This window comes from Mustela erminea, chromosome 18 (assembly GCF_009829155.1).
Source record: "Mustela erminea isolate mMusErm1 chromosome 18, mMusErm1.Pri, whole genome shotgun sequence".
Taxonomy (NCBI): Eukaryota; Metazoa; Chordata; class Mammalia; order Carnivora; family Mustelidae; genus Mustela; species Mustela erminea.
In genome coordinates this window covers 43,969,588-43,984,412 of record NC_045631.1, presented here as the reverse complement: position 1 = coordinate 43,984,412, position 14,825 = coordinate 43,969,588, and the positions used below count along the sequence as shown (strand labels likewise).

The window sequence follows — 14,825 nt, the reverse complement described above, 5'->3', positions numbered from 1 at the left end:
TGACCTCTCTGCCTTTGTGACTTTCAGAGAGGTGTTGGCATCAAAAGCACTCCCGTGACGGTGGTCTTGCCAGATACCAAAGGAAAATCTTACCTCTTCAATATCATGGACACTCCAGGTAGGATATTCCATTTACTATCAGAACCTTATCCTCTTTGTATTTTGTGCTTTTGCTCTTTCCAGCACAGAGCAGAGCATTTCATCTTTGCGTTTATGTTCCCTTCACTTCTCCTTCCATTGAAATAATTTCTGTTTCCCTCAGTCTCTTTTGCTTCTGACTAGCTAATTAGCAGGGACTGTGCACCAGGCTTTCTATTTCGCTCCTCTCTGCTCTGCTCTAAAATATTTAAACCTCATTCATTTACTCATTTCAGCGTGTCAGGCCCCGTGCTAGGCGCTTGCTAACGAGGGTGAGTCAGACATGGCCTTGGCCTCAGGCACTCCCAGTCTTTTGAAGGAGGCCATGGGGTCAGCACACAAACTGGTAGTGCCCATACAGGTCACCGCAAGAGCAGCGTACCTTGCCCTGTGGCTGCCTCTGTCTTCATCTTAGGGAAAGGATCAACTTGGGGCAGAGTTTTAAATAGAAACATTGGAGTTTTGACAAACTGACCTTCTCACCCTCAGGCGCCCCGTGCCCTGATACCTCTCAGCCTCTGTCTGCCAGCAGCAGCACCTTGCCAGCAATTGTCTCCTGTGCACCAGGCCCTTCTTGCCCTTTCTCCTGCCTCTGAATTGTCCTGTGCCCCCGCAGAACTCTGCTGACTGCTGTTGAGAGCAAGCTGGTGTGTGAATGTCGATCTGTTAGGTCCTCCTAGGGCATACAGAGCACACTTTGTGCTTTTGATGTTTGGGGACCTGCTGTATGAAAGTTTAATCCAAGCATGTGACTCTAACTGGTTCACATGCTTTGCAATGTTCCCTCAGACCTCCTACACGTTAATTGTGCCTCATCCTGGTACCCTGCGGGTAGTGACTTACTTGGTATTTGTCTTACAGGACATGTGAATTTTTCTGATGAGGTCACGGCTGGCTTGCGCATCTCAGATGGAGTTGTCCTGTTCATTGATGCCGCTGAAGGCGTGAGTCTGCCTCTACTCTTATGACCCCTCCTGCCTTTTGGGGTTGCCCCACCCAATGCCCAGAGTGGAATCAGAGATGATTACAAGTCTGTGGGATTAAGGCTCACGTTTGCTCTGAAATTAAGGCAGCATATGAAGTTCAAAATTAGTTCTCAGTGTGAGTCCCTCACTCCCTGCTCAGTGAGGCTCAAAATGATAGGACCCAAAATAAAATGACAAATGTAATTAAAAGAGAAGGAGGCAAGTATATTCATGTAAATTGACTTTAAATATTAATGCGCTTTTCGAAACTAGAGAGACTGGAGTTAAAAGGCCCAAAGTGTCTTGTATATTTCTAAATTGAAAGGTAATTTGGCTAATCCTGTTTATGTTGTCATTGATGAGATAGCCAGCAGAGGGAGCCAGAGTTGCTTTTTTTTAACCCCCTTTCCTAATTGACTTCATTTTGGAATAATTTCAAATTTATTGAAAAGTTGCAAAAAACGGTACAGGGAGTGCACTCTCATCTGCTTTGTAATTCTTTCTCTGTACACGTGCCCCCACGAGGACATTCACTGACGTGATCAAAATACAATTACCAAAATCAGGGAATTTAACACTGGTAGAATATATTATATAGATCTTTTTCTCTGGATCTTACTGTCCCAGTAGTGTCCTTCATGGAATTTATTTTTTTCCTGATCAAGGATGCTGGCTAGCATTCAGTCCCTGAGTCTCTTAATTGAAACTGTTGAGTAACCTTTCTTGGTCCTTTGTGATGGCATTTTTGAAGAGGGTAAGCTATATTTGTTTTATAGAATGTCTCCGTTTGGGTTTGCTGAATGTTCGCTCATGATTACGTTCAGGTTATTTTTGGCAGGAACGCTACATGAACATAGTTGTGTCCTTCTTAGTCCCGTCTCATCAGGAGGCCCTGAGGGTCACTTTATCCCATTACTGGTGATACTAACTTTGGTCGCTCGGTTCAGGTGGGTTTGCCAGGTTTCCCCAGTGTAAAGTTACTATTTTCCCTTTAGTAATAAATAATTTGTGGGGATATATGTTGAGTCTGTATATACATTCTCCTTTCCAAACTTTGCGTGCTAGTTTTATCATCCATTACTTTTTTCTTCTTCTTTTTCTTTTCTTTTTTTTTTTTTTTTTTTAAGATTTTATTTATTTGCCAGAGAGAGAGAGAGAGTGAGTGCAAGTGAGCACAAGCAGGAGGAGCAGCAGGCAGAGTGAGAGGGAGAAGCAGGCTCCGCACTGAAGCAGGGAGCCTGACGTGGGACTTGATCCCAGGACCCTGGGATCGTAACCTGAGCTGAAGGCAGCCACTTAACCAACTGAGCCACTCAGGTGTCCATGTTACTTTTTTTCTTAAGATTTATTTATTCATTTAAGAGAGAAAGAGTGGATACAGGTTGGGGAGGGGCAGAGGGAGAGAATCTCAAGCCAATTCCCCACTGAGTGCAGAGGCAGATGCTAGGCTCAGTTCCATGACTCATCAGATCACAACCTAAGACAAAACTGAGAATTGGAAGCTTGACCAACAGAACCACCTAGGTGCCCCACATTTCTTTACTCTTTGCACCTAACACAGGGCTCAAACTCATGACCCCAAGACTAGTAGTCACACCCTCCAGCCCAAAGTTGTATCTTCCATAGATGATTCCTAGTTTATTTCCATAGTAGTTGCACATGGTGATTTTCTAACTTTTATTATTCCTTCTATATTTTTTGGTTGGAATTCTGTTTTAAGGAAGAACTTTCCCTTCTCCCTCATTTGTTTACTTATTGTCAGTATGGATACACGGATTTTTATTTCATCAGTAGGTTATACTCCACTGCTATCCTTACTTGATACCCTTATCCATATCTTGATACTCTGCCTATCCCAGATTCAGTTAGGTAGAGCTCCTTTGGGTTGGCTTCTTTGTCTTTTTGACATGTCCCATCTTCTTTCAAGTACTTCCTTTCTCTTAGGCATAAAAAGATGTTCTAGACTCATTTTGTGCTTTCTCTGCACCAATTCTGGAATCAGCTGTTTCTTTTTTTTTTTTTTTTTTTAAGATTTTTATTTATTTATTTGACAGAGAAAGATCACAAGTAGGCAGAGAGACAGGCAGAGAGAGAGGAAGGGAAGCAGGCTCACTGCTGAGCAGAGAACCCGATGTGGGACTTGATCCCAGGACCCTGGGATCATGACCTGAGCCGAAGGCAGCGGCTTAACCCACTGAGCCACCCAGGCGCCCTGGAATCAGCTGTTTCTTAAGGAGTTCTGGCTCCTTACAGTGGGGACTAGTATTTAGAAATAAAGGTCAGGATGTGTTCACTGCTTTGGGGTCCATTCCTTCTAGACCCTTTCACTGAACACAGGCATCCCCGCACACATCCATAACAATTTCTGCACATGTACAGGAAACGTGATTAACAATAAAAAAAGAAGAAAGTGTGTGTCGATCATAATACCTGCACTTCTGTCCAGCACCCCAAGTGTTCCCTGGGCCTGGCTCCACCCCTTTTCCAGGCCTGAGAGACCTGGCTCCCAGCATCATTCATGTGGTTGTCTGTCCTGCCAGGTGCCCTCTTCAAGGTTCTGAATCAGCCTCTGGCCAACATACCCTCTGCTTCCACCCAACAATCTATTTCCGCAGGTCCTCTTTTCCTCATATTTCATATTTTCTGATAGTACCCTCTTTGGCTTTGCTCTGGACTTTTCTGCCCGTTTTGCTCTTCTCACCACCTTCTGGGCCTTGTGTGTCTCAGGTGATGCTGAACACAGAGCGGCTGATCAAGCACGCGGTGCAGGAGAGGCTGGCGGTTACCGTGTGCATCAACAAGATTGACCGGCTGATTCTGGAGCTGAAGTTGCCTCCCACCGATGCTTATTACAAGCTGCGGCACATCGTGGATGAGGTCAATGGACTCATAAGGTATAGGACCCCGGGCATGGCTTTCCTGTCCTTGGGAGCTCTGTGTTTTATCAGTCTTAACCTTAAACACCCGTGAGAGGCAATGCTGATCTCTTGGGAGTGCTTAATGGGCTTTTTGGACCAGGCTCTGGGCCTGTTCCAGGTTCCTCTAGGGTTTGATTCAACACCCTTGGCCTCATTGACCCTGGGCCTTCACCAGCTGTGCAGCTGAAGACACATGTTCACTTCTGCATCGTGCTTAGTACCTGGGCCTCTAGAACTGGTCTCATTTTTACCCCATACCAAGTGTGTGAAGCTGGGCAAGTGACTTATGCTCCTAGAGCATCAGCTTCCACCTCTGTGAAAGGGGAATAATAATGTTAGCCTAATGGGATGTTTTAAGAAGCTTGATAGATATTTGATGCAACACGCTGAGCACACTGCTTAGCATACAGGACCTGCCTGGTGAATCGTTAGCTGCTGTTACCTTCTAACGCAGACTCAGTAAATGAAGGAACTCTTGGCTGTTGTTTCTGTGGCCCTGGTTGCTTTTCTGCAAGATGCATCTCAGGCTTCTATTAACAAGTATGAGTGACGGCTGGGAGACCTTAGAACGCAGTATCAAGGTGACTTGGAAGAATAGGTTATAAATATATCTTAACCACAGTCTTATCTGCAGGCTGACAGATGGACTGCATGACTTCTTGAGGCCCCTCAAAGGGCCCAGAACAAAGCTGTTCTTTTGAGGGAAGACCTCTCCAGTTAAGGACTGGGGATAGTATCTCCATGACCAGAGACAGATTTACCTTCAGGAGCCTCCTCATATGTAGTCCTAATTCCAACAGCGATCTCTCTCCCTGGCCCCAGAAGGGCTAAGAATGACTGGAGACTAACATAACATTAGGAGCCCCCAAATGAAATGTTAGACGTCTCTATGCATCCCTGTTAAAGTGGGAGATGGGGTAAATCCTCATCACCAGACTAGGAAGTCCAATCTCAGCCTCTAAACAAATTGAGGGCAACATAAACATTTTCTTTAGAAGTACGGGACAAGTGATCTGAGAGCTTTAAGAGTTGAAAGCAGGCGTGCCTGGTGGCTCAGTGGGTTAAAGCTTCTGCCTTCGGCTCGGGTCATAATCCCAGGGTCCTGGGATCGAGCCCCGCATTGGGCTCTCTGTTCAGCAGGGAGCCTGCTTCCCTTCCCCTCTCTCTCTCCACCTGCTTGTGATCTCTGTCTGTCAAATAAATAAATAAATATATTTTTTAAAATCATTAAAAAAAAAGTTGAAAGCAGTTGCTTCTGGGGAGTATAACTTGAATAGGTAGGGAACTGCTCTTTATAAGTCAGTACTTTCACCTCTAAATTCTTGGGTGCCTGCGTGGCAAAGTTGGTTAAGCAACAGCCTTCAGCTTCGGTCATTATCCTGGAGTCTGGGGATCAAGTCCCACATCGGGCTCCCTGCTCAGTGGGGAGTCTGCTTCTCCCTATGACCTCTCCCCTCTCATGCTGTCTCATTCTCTCTTTCTCTCTCAGATAAATAAATAAAATCTTTTTAAAAATAATAATAAGGGGTGCCTGGGTGGCTCAGTGGGTTAAGCCGCTGCCTTCGGCTCAGGTCATGATCTCAGGGTCCTGGGATCGAGTCCCGCATCGGGCTCTCTGCTCGGCAGGGAGCCTGCTTCCCTCTCTCTCTCTCTCTGCCTGCCTCTCCATCTACTTGTGATTTCTCTCTGTCAAATAAATAAATAAAATCTTTAAAAAAATAATAATAATAATAATAAAATGAGTTAAGACGTTCTGTAAAACGGCACCTGGGTGACTCAGTTGGTTACGTGTCTACCTTTGGCTCAGGTTATGGCCTGGGATTGAGCCCCACATTAGGCTCCCTGATCCTTGAAGAGGCTGCTTCTCCCTCTCCCTCAGCCTGCCCCTCCCTCAGCGTGTGCCCTTGCTCCCATGTGCACGCGCTGTTTCTCACTGTCTCTGTCAAATAGATAAATCTGAAAAGAAGGGAAATTCCATAAAACAATCTGTCAGTAAGGCTAGGATTATGGATTGGATTCCTGTGTTCAACTGGTTTTCTTTTAAACGTCAGTGAACGTGGGATGCTGTGGCTTCTGCATGGCTTTTAAGACAAAATTTTAATGTGAATTTGTATAACAAAGCCAAACAAAACAATAAAGAACAGGGTAATTAAAGCGGGGAGCAAAGTTACTCTTATCTTCTGTTATTTATCCCATTTCTAGTGTTTATGTCTGTTTGTATTTGTGAAATTGAGATTTCTCCAAAATACACTCCTTCCACATTAGATTGATTTCCTGCTTTCCAGGAGCTTTGTCTCTGACCTCCAAGTTTTCCCTTGTCTGTCCCGTGTGGTTAACTTTTCTAGGATCCTGCATGAAGTTCCCGGCTCTGGGAAATTAGCTCGTTACTGGGAGCTAGGGCGCGACTCCACCGTGTCCACTTTCTTGGGCCAGGCCGCTGGCAAAGCTGAGTGTGTGATGCCGGCACGTGCCGAGGGCAAGGGCTGGAGAGAGGCTGGGACCCTGAGTGGTGGGACCCCTGTGCGGTGTCAGTGTTGCTGCTTGGCCTGGCTCTGCACTCACGACTCTCTCTGTTTCAGCATGTATTCCACCGATGAGAACCTGATCCTTTCCCCACTCCTGGGCAACGTCTGCTTCTCCAGCTCCCAGTACAGCATCTGCTTCACGCTGGGCTCCTTTGCCAAGATCTATGCTGACACCTTCGGTAAGCTCCGGCTGGCAGTCTGCCTTCCAGCTTCTCCAGAGCCATGTGCGCCTTTCCTGCGGAAGAGTTCCGAAGTGGCTTCATGCCAGCATCCCCTGTTGGGGGAGCAGCTTATCAGCTGTTATTGTCACAACCATTATTGTCACTCTCTTTGGCCCCTAGATCCCTTCTTTTGGCTAAGTGGTTCCTAAAGAATAGAAAGATAAAGGTGCCTGGGGAAGAAGTGGGGGGAGGGGGAGCTCGTTTTAGGAATAGGAATCTCTCACAGTGTGAGACAGATACTGTCCGGAAGGAGTGATCCGTGCCCACGAAGCCCTTTCAGACCTCTTCCTCAGAGGTGGGTCTCGTAACTGTGCTTCCCGCTGTCTTTCTGACCGTATGTAGGCACATCGACATTTTGTAGGCCTCCCCGAGAGCTCATGTTGGATTCGCAGCCCGCCGGGATGCCCAGCCGAATGATTTCACAGGTCCCGGGAGCCTTGACGCCAGAGCCCTGGGACCCACTTCCCAACTCCAGAGACTGCCACTCTCTGCCTCTGGGCCTCCCGGTTCCCTCCGATTCCGATGATAACAACCGTGTCCTGAGGGCTGAATTCTCTGCCCCATTAGGGGGTGATGATCACCCAGCTGGCGCTCCAGTGTTTCTGTTCTCTCCAGAGTTGTCCTTCACTTGCTCTTATGAAAGAAATAGGCAAATACAACTTTCTTCTTTAAAATATGTACATATTTACCGAGTCCTCACTGTAGAAAACTGAGAGATACAGTAAAATCCAATCCAGAAAGCAAATCTACCCTTAACTTCATTATTGTAAGTGCTGCAGACATTTGTCAGCTCTCTCTCTGTGGAGTGTTCTACATAAGCGAGATCACGTTTTATAGAGAGAGAGATAACACATATAAAATATGTAATAACACACGATAGATTTTCACTCAGCAGTGGCTTATAAGCATTTGCCTGTTTTATTAAAATTCATTTCTAAAAATTATTTTCTCTAATTGCCTGTGGCTCCAGGGTACAGATAGTTGTGTTGTAACTTAACTGCTTTATCATTAGGCGTATATTTTAGTTGTTTGTAGCTGGCTCTTTGGAACGGGGAGAAATAGATGGACCGTAAATGAAACCCCTCTGAGGAGGGTTCTAGTTTATAGGTTTCTGAATGTTCTTTATATCAGCATGTGAAGCAAAGACCGTCTCTGTAACTACCATGTATTAATGGTTCAGCTCCTGAGTGGAAATGGCCCTAGGCCTCCGGAGAGTATTACCCATCCTCAGACCCACTGTTCATTTACAGAGCAGCCAGCTGGGGGCTCTGATGTCATCGTGAAAAACCACACGTGGACTTGTAGAAAGTTAGCTCTGGAAGGACTATCAAAGATCACTGAATCCTTCTTTTTCATTTCATGTATGGGCAAGTGTACAGAACCTGATGGGTACAGAACCTGATGGGTTGGGGACTAGAATCAATTTGGGGGTCTTTCCCGTCACACTGTACTGCCACAGTGGATGCCCTGTCCTAGATAAGAGGGGGTAGACAGAAACCCACGGAGTATGAACAGCAGTGCATGGCATCAGCTTGGGCAGGAGGAGATGGGGTTTGGTGGACAGGGGTAGAGTAGGGAGCTGGGAATCCCAGACTCACAGTGTTGGGCAGGGAGGCCCAGAAGCAGGTGGTTTGGACGCATGGCCTGCTTTAATATTGGTGGACCGTCTCACCAAGGAGAAGAGTTGAAGTAAAACTGTGGGCAGGCAGGGGTGGGACCACATCGAGGAGGGTTTGAAATGCCCGACAAAAGAATTTTGACTTTATCCTTTAGGCAGTTGGGAGCTATTAAAGAATGGGGGTGCTATAGCCACATGGTCTCTGTCACCACCATTTCACTTCCCTGACAGAGCACAAAAGCAGCCGCAGACGATACGTAAGTGAACGAGTGTCACCGTGTTCCTATAAAACTTCACTTACGAGTGTGGAATATGAACGCACATGTCACAAACTACTCTTCTTCTTTCCGTTTAGTCAACCATTTAAACCTGCAGACAGAGCCTGTCCTTTGCTACAAGGACATGCATCATCTGTGGGCTGAACTTAACCTTGAGGGGCAGAACCCTCACCAGGCTCCCCCGCACCAGCTTACGGCCCTGACCCTTCTTTGCCAAACATTCAGAGAGTGCTCTGAGGGGGGACGGGGAAGATTTCTTGCGTAAATCAATACCTCAACTAATTCTCCTTTCCCAGGAGCTAGACTTCCTGCACCGTGGCCGACCTAAACCTGACTCTGTACTTTGACAACATTCCCTCCACCCTGTTCCCTCACCTGTTCACATACTGACCCCAGAAGTCCTCCAGTAAGATTGATGCTTCTGGGCAGGACAGAAGCCTGTGTCCCAAGGCGGCTTCTTTCCCCAGGCCGTCTTAAGCAAACAAGACATGAAATTCGTGTCCCCAGGCCACTTTCCCAGCCCCTGTAGTATCCTGAGGGCTGTATGTGTTTCCCAAGATCCAACTTCTCCCTCACAACCTGCTTAAGAAAGATTTACATATAAAATAAATGGGGAAAATGCCACAAAGTAATGTTTAAAAAATTAATAAATGAAAATAAAGATTGGGGTGGGCTGACATGGGCAAAGCTGATGGAAGGTGGGCCAGAGAGAGGAGAGGATGCTGGAAGGAACACCCACTTAGACACTTCTACCAGTATTCAGATACAGGCTTGCAAGTGCTGGATTCCTGTTCTCTGTGAGTTGGACAAGGAGGAGTTGGGTCGGAGAGCCGTGCTCCCGTTCTTTCAGTGAGCGTTTGTCCTACGTCTGTAGCACGCTAGGCCTGGTTCTTGTGAGTGTGCGCTGCGTGAGTGTGCTGTGCTGTGTGTGTAATAGATACAGTGGTGCAGAGGAGAGAGCTTCACTAATGGGGGAAAGAAGGGGAGAACTTGGTAATCAACAAAGTGCGGAAGAAACAGATTTTTAACTTGGTTGAAGTGCCAAGGAGCCTACTGAGAGAGAGAACAGTCTGAAGGGGAACGTAGCTTTAGGGAAAAGATGAATTCCCTGTATGCCATCTCGAGTGAGAGGAAACAGTCTGACATCTGGATAGAAATACTCGGGAGCTAGTTGGTGACGTCAGTGATCTAGCTGACTGTATTACAGGAGCTCTTGACTGAGAAGATCTTGAATTTTAAAAGGCCCCATTGCTTGGCTTAGACTGACCAGGATTAAGGGTTACAATCAAACTAAAAAGATTAATTGGTAAAAGATGAGATGAAGGTTGGCTTTGGTGTTTTTCTCTCCAGAGGACTGGCTGTCTGCCTTCCAGAAGCTTAGGGCTAGTCAGAACTTCAGCATGGCACTGCAGCCGGAAGACTGCCCACACTGGCTGCAGAGAGTTTCTGTAGATCCAGGAAGAATGAGGGAGCCATTAAGCTCCACTTCTAGAAGGAACAGTGTTTGTAGAGCATAACACGTGAATAGCTGAGCCTGTTTTCTCGCAGGAAAGAGTATAAACCGTACCCTTGTCCATAGCTCAGTTTTTTGCTTGCTAGACATGGAGAGCCATTTAGGTGCTCATTTTGGCTCCAGCATAGTCTTGTTGACTTTGGGCCAGTGCTATCCTTGTCTGCCTGCCTGAAGGAAATGTCGAGACCTTGGAAAGGAAGATGCTAGAATTCCTCAGCTGTAAACCACTTACACACCTGAAACAGACTTTCAAACAGTACTCGGGCAGGTTATAATCGTATGTCTTCTCTTACAGGTGACATTAACTACCAGGAATTTGCTAAAAGACTCTGGGGTGACATTTATTTCAACCCCAAAACGTAAGTAGAGTGGGGACAGAGAAAGAGTTCCTAAGATTAAAACCTACATTTTTATAAGCCACGATCCTGCCTCCTGTAAGTGGAGTGGCTTCCTGAGCTCTTAGCAGAATGAAGCTGTTCCTCTTGAGGACGTTCACAGCTCAGTTCAGGCGTGCGTGCGAGTCAGAACCATATGCCCTCTCAGGAATCTCTCTTTGGAAATGTTATGATCACATACACACTCCTTCCCTTTGACCGTGCTCAGATTCAGAACTTTAGGAGATATACCCTTAGGATCAGTGACATGCCTTCTCCCTGCTGGCTCACCCATAACTCTTGTTTTTTCCTCTTTAGACGAAAGTTCACCAAAAAGGCCCCAACCAGCAGCTCCCAGAGGAGCTTTGTGGAGTTTATCTTGGAGCCCCTTTATAAGATCCTCGCTCAGGTGAGTGTGTCAGGCCACCTGGTTCAGGTCTGCCCTCGTAAGCATGAGGTGGAAAAGCTAGTGAACTCACACCTCCCCTTGCCCATAAACCAGCTCAGTTTCGTATCACTAAGTATGAGGATAGTTGATCACCAGTCTTCTCGATCTAGAACACTACAGTCCTCTAGATGCTGTTGAATTCAGAGTGAAGAGGAAAGATACAGAAGGAAAAGGCTCTGGAGAATTGGGTGTAAAGATTTTGTATTCAAAGGATTATGATGCTTAAGAATTAATAATGTCAGTTGCGGGGATTTGATTTACAGATCAAGTTGAGAAAGTCCTCCAGGTTTAACATATGTATATAATGTATAAGTCAAAGCATTATTTAAAAACTGGAAATAAGTTAAATGCTTACCAATGAGAATCAGGTTAAATGAATTATGGTACATCTCAAATGATTTAAGTATTTTGCATCCATTAACAGAATGGCTTATGAGCTAGCTTTTAATGACTTTTGTGGGTGTGTATGTATGTGATGTTTGTCAAATTGAAAAGGATGCATCATGGGGCCCCTGGCTGGCTCAGTGGGTAGAGCATGCGACTCTTGATCTCCGGGTCTTGAGTTCAAGCCCTGTGTTGGGCATAGAGCTTACTAGAAAAAAGGAAGAAAGGATCCATCAGACAGTGGTAAAGATGTAGTTAAACATGTGGGATGCAGGGCGCCTGGGTGGCTCAGTGGGTTAAAGCCTCTGCCTTCAGCTCAGGTCATGGTCCCACGTCCTGGGATAGAGCCCCGAATCAGGCTCTCTGCTCAGCAGGGTGCCTGCCTCCCCCTCTCTGCCGGCCTCTCTGCCTGCTTGTGATTTTTCTCTGTCAAATAAATAAATAAAATATTAAAAACAAAAAACAAAAAACCCATGGGATGCTTCATAGAAAAGAGCATAGCATTGCATTTGCGTGAATTTGTGCTACCTAAAAGTCAGAAGAAAGAAGTAAAAGGGTGACATTGTATTGGAATTTTCATAGACCTTTTTTCCAAGACAGTTATAAAATATTCCAGTGTTTAATAAGCCCAGTGCACAGTGGGCACATACACATACACAAAATGTGTGTGGCCATTCCAACTGACAAAAAAGTAGAACATAGCAACAACAAGACAAAATAGCATGATTAAAATTTATTGGTGCTGAAAAATGCTTAGTATCTTGTGTCAGACTGGAATGGATTAATAAAAGAAATTTATAGAATCTGTCTCAGTAGAGACCTTGAGTCTGTTGAGAATGATTTAGCTTGGCTTTGCCCGACCAGTGGGTGGACTGCTAGGTGACCTTTTTTGGTTCCTTCCAGTGCAACAATGCTCTCAATTGGAGAAGTCTCTAAAATAGGGAAGGGTGAGGGATTTCCTGAGTTTGAGGAGATGCTGCTTTGCAGACACCAGGGGGCAGCACTGAAGGTCCGTTCCAGAGGTCCAGGTTTATTGGCTGGTGTGGCATTTAACCAATCTTCCCCCCACCCACACCCCCCGGTTGGTTTAAAGAGTAGGTACCGAAGATTTCCCTGGAACCTAATGGTTGTCCTTGCCAAGAGCCCTTCCTATAGAAGAGAACTTAGTGGAGTGACCCTTGAAATTGCCCTCTGGCCTTCCCTGGTAGCAGGCACCACACCAAGGCTGTCACTGCAGCTGACATGTCTCGTACCCACACAGGTGGTGGGTGACGTGGACACCAGCCTCCCCAGGACTCTGGATGAGCTTGGCATTCACCTGACCAAGGAGGAACTGAAGCTGAACATCCGCCCCCTGCTCAGGCTGGTCTGCAAAAAATTCTTTGGCGAGTTCACAGGTAACAGAAGAGCTCACGGCCCCTTTCCCATCCTCATCGCCACATTCTGCCACAGGTGTCATGCGGAGCTCTTTCTCCTCCCACAGGGGTGTTCAGAGGTGTGAGGCTCTTGTAAATAAACTGCAGGCTGGGATCCCTGCCTGGCACCCAGATTTTCTCCCAGCTCTCTTCTTCAGTGGACAGTACCAAGGACTCTCTCTTGGGAAACAGAAGCAATTATATTTCCCTACCAGGAGGAGCATGCAAATAAAGGAGATGGGGAAGCAGATTCTGAGGTTCTAGTGTTTTTGCCAGGAGCCCATCAGGAAGGTAGACTCCTGAGGGATATGAAGTAGTGGGAAAGCACCCGGCTCGGATTTCTTTCCCCCGAACTCTTGTCTCCTCTAGTTGAGTGACACGGAAGGCAGGTGCCTCAGTGGAAGAAGCCCTAGCCTGGTTAGGAAAAGACCTGAGTCTTGCTCCTGTTATGGCCCTGACCCTTCCATGTGGTGAGACCCTGGGCTAGACCCCCAGTTCTTCTGTGACTCGATTTCTCATCTGTAAAATAAGGGAGGCAGAAAAGGCAATGGCTAAGGGCCCCCTCAGCAGTCTCTTGGTTCTAAGTTGGGTGGTAATTAGGTGTCTGAATCCTCCAAGGGCTAATTCTAGTAGTTCATTCTGGGCAGGCCATCAGCCCAGCCTAGGAGATACCCACTGAAAACAGATCTGCCTTTAGCAGGGTGCTAATGGAGGTCCTCTCTGGCGTGGCTCATTAGCTGTTAGAAAAACAGGAACATGTATAGAACAGAAATGTGCAGCGTTTCCCAAAAGGAAAGAATCGATTTAGGGATTGTTCTAAGTAGATCTTAAAGAGATAGGGTACTTACTTAGTGTAAGCGCTCAGTGAGTGTTTATATTCATTGAAAGATTGTGGATTGGTAGAGATACTTGAAAATTTTTGTCTGCTGAGTTCCACGGAACCAGTGAGCCCTGCTTCTTACTCTTCCCTGGCGTAAGTGTGGCGCCGTAAGTTTCAGAGCTGAACATCAGTCCCCTCGCTTTTAGCTCTCTGGCCATCACAAGTAGACCCATAACTCGCCACCCACTTCCCCCGTGAGAGCGTATGCTAATGGCCTGCTCTTCTCCTTCCACAGGCTTTGTGGACATGTGTGTGCAGCATATCCCCTCTCCAAAGGTGGGCGCCAAGCCCAAGATTGAGCACACCTACACCGGTGGCGTGGATTCTGATCTCGGCGAGGCCATGAGCGACTGTGACCCCGACGTAAGGGAAAGCCCCCATTTCTCTTAATGTTTGTTCCCTCATATGTGGGGAAGTTGTTTTCTGGGTCATAGAAAGAATGCCTTCTTTCCATCCTTGCTTGTCACCCACTCTCCGTGAGCAAAGTCAAAGAGACCTGGATTCAGAGCCTAGTGTTACGGTGGTGTGAGCTTGGGAACATTATTCAGTCTTTCTAAGAGTCTTGGTCTGTAAAATGAGGATAATAATTTGTATGGGATTGTTACAGGAATTGAATAAGATAGAGAAAGTATTATACTGTGTTCTGCGCGGTGTCTGACAGAGAGTAAAGATTCAACAATGGGAGCTAACCTTGTTAGCCTTGGGCTTTAAAAAGATCTTTCCCAGGGGTGCCTGACTGGCTCTGTCAGTAGAGCGTGTGAGCAATGATCTCAGGGTCATGAGTTCAAGATCTGCACTGAGTGTACAGCTTACTTTAAAAATAAGTAAATAAATAAAATTTAAAATAAAAAAATAGAACAGTTTTTCCCAGCCGTTCCTAAGTCAGTCTAGTTTTTTGGCATAAACACCCAACCAGTTGAGAAGTGAGTTCCATCTTCAGAAAGAATTTGGGACAAGCAACTTGTAATTTTGCAAGTGAATAGTGCCAGTCTGCCATCTTAAACCTGCTTTTCTTTGCCATTGCCCTCATCCCCCTAAAGAAAAGGAAAAGAGTTCTGTTGCTCTGCCTGTGACATCTGTTAACTAAGCAGGGGTCAGGGCGTGGTTTGGAATTTTCCCAGGAGATTGACGCATCTTCCTCTAGGTCT

The 14,825-nt window shown here is 46.3% G+C and overlaps 1 protein-coding gene across 1 annotated transcript in view; it reads left to right on the top strand.

Annotated features, from left to right (window-relative positions):
* EFTUD2 (elongation factor Tu GTP binding domain containing 2) overlaps nucleotides 1-14,825 on the top strand; it is a 41,085-nt gene that overhangs the window by 18,005 nt on the left and 8,255 nt on the right. The window contains exons 8-15 of the mRNA XM_032320605.1: nucleotides 28-118; nucleotides 1,000-1,082; nucleotides 3,831-3,997; nucleotides 6,601-6,725; nucleotides 10,472-10,535; nucleotides 10,869-10,959; nucleotides 12,644-12,779; nucleotides 13,913-14,040. Of these exons, the coding sequence (XP_032176496.1) occupies nucleotides 28-118; nucleotides 1,000-1,082; nucleotides 3,831-3,997; nucleotides 6,601-6,725; nucleotides 10,472-10,535; nucleotides 10,869-10,959; nucleotides 12,644-12,779; nucleotides 13,913-14,040 (885 nt within the window). The remainder of the gene's footprint in view (nucleotides 1-27; nucleotides 119-999; nucleotides 1,083-3,830; nucleotides 3,998-6,600; nucleotides 6,726-10,471; nucleotides 10,536-10,868; nucleotides 10,960-12,643; nucleotides 12,780-13,912; nucleotides 14,041-14,825) is intronic.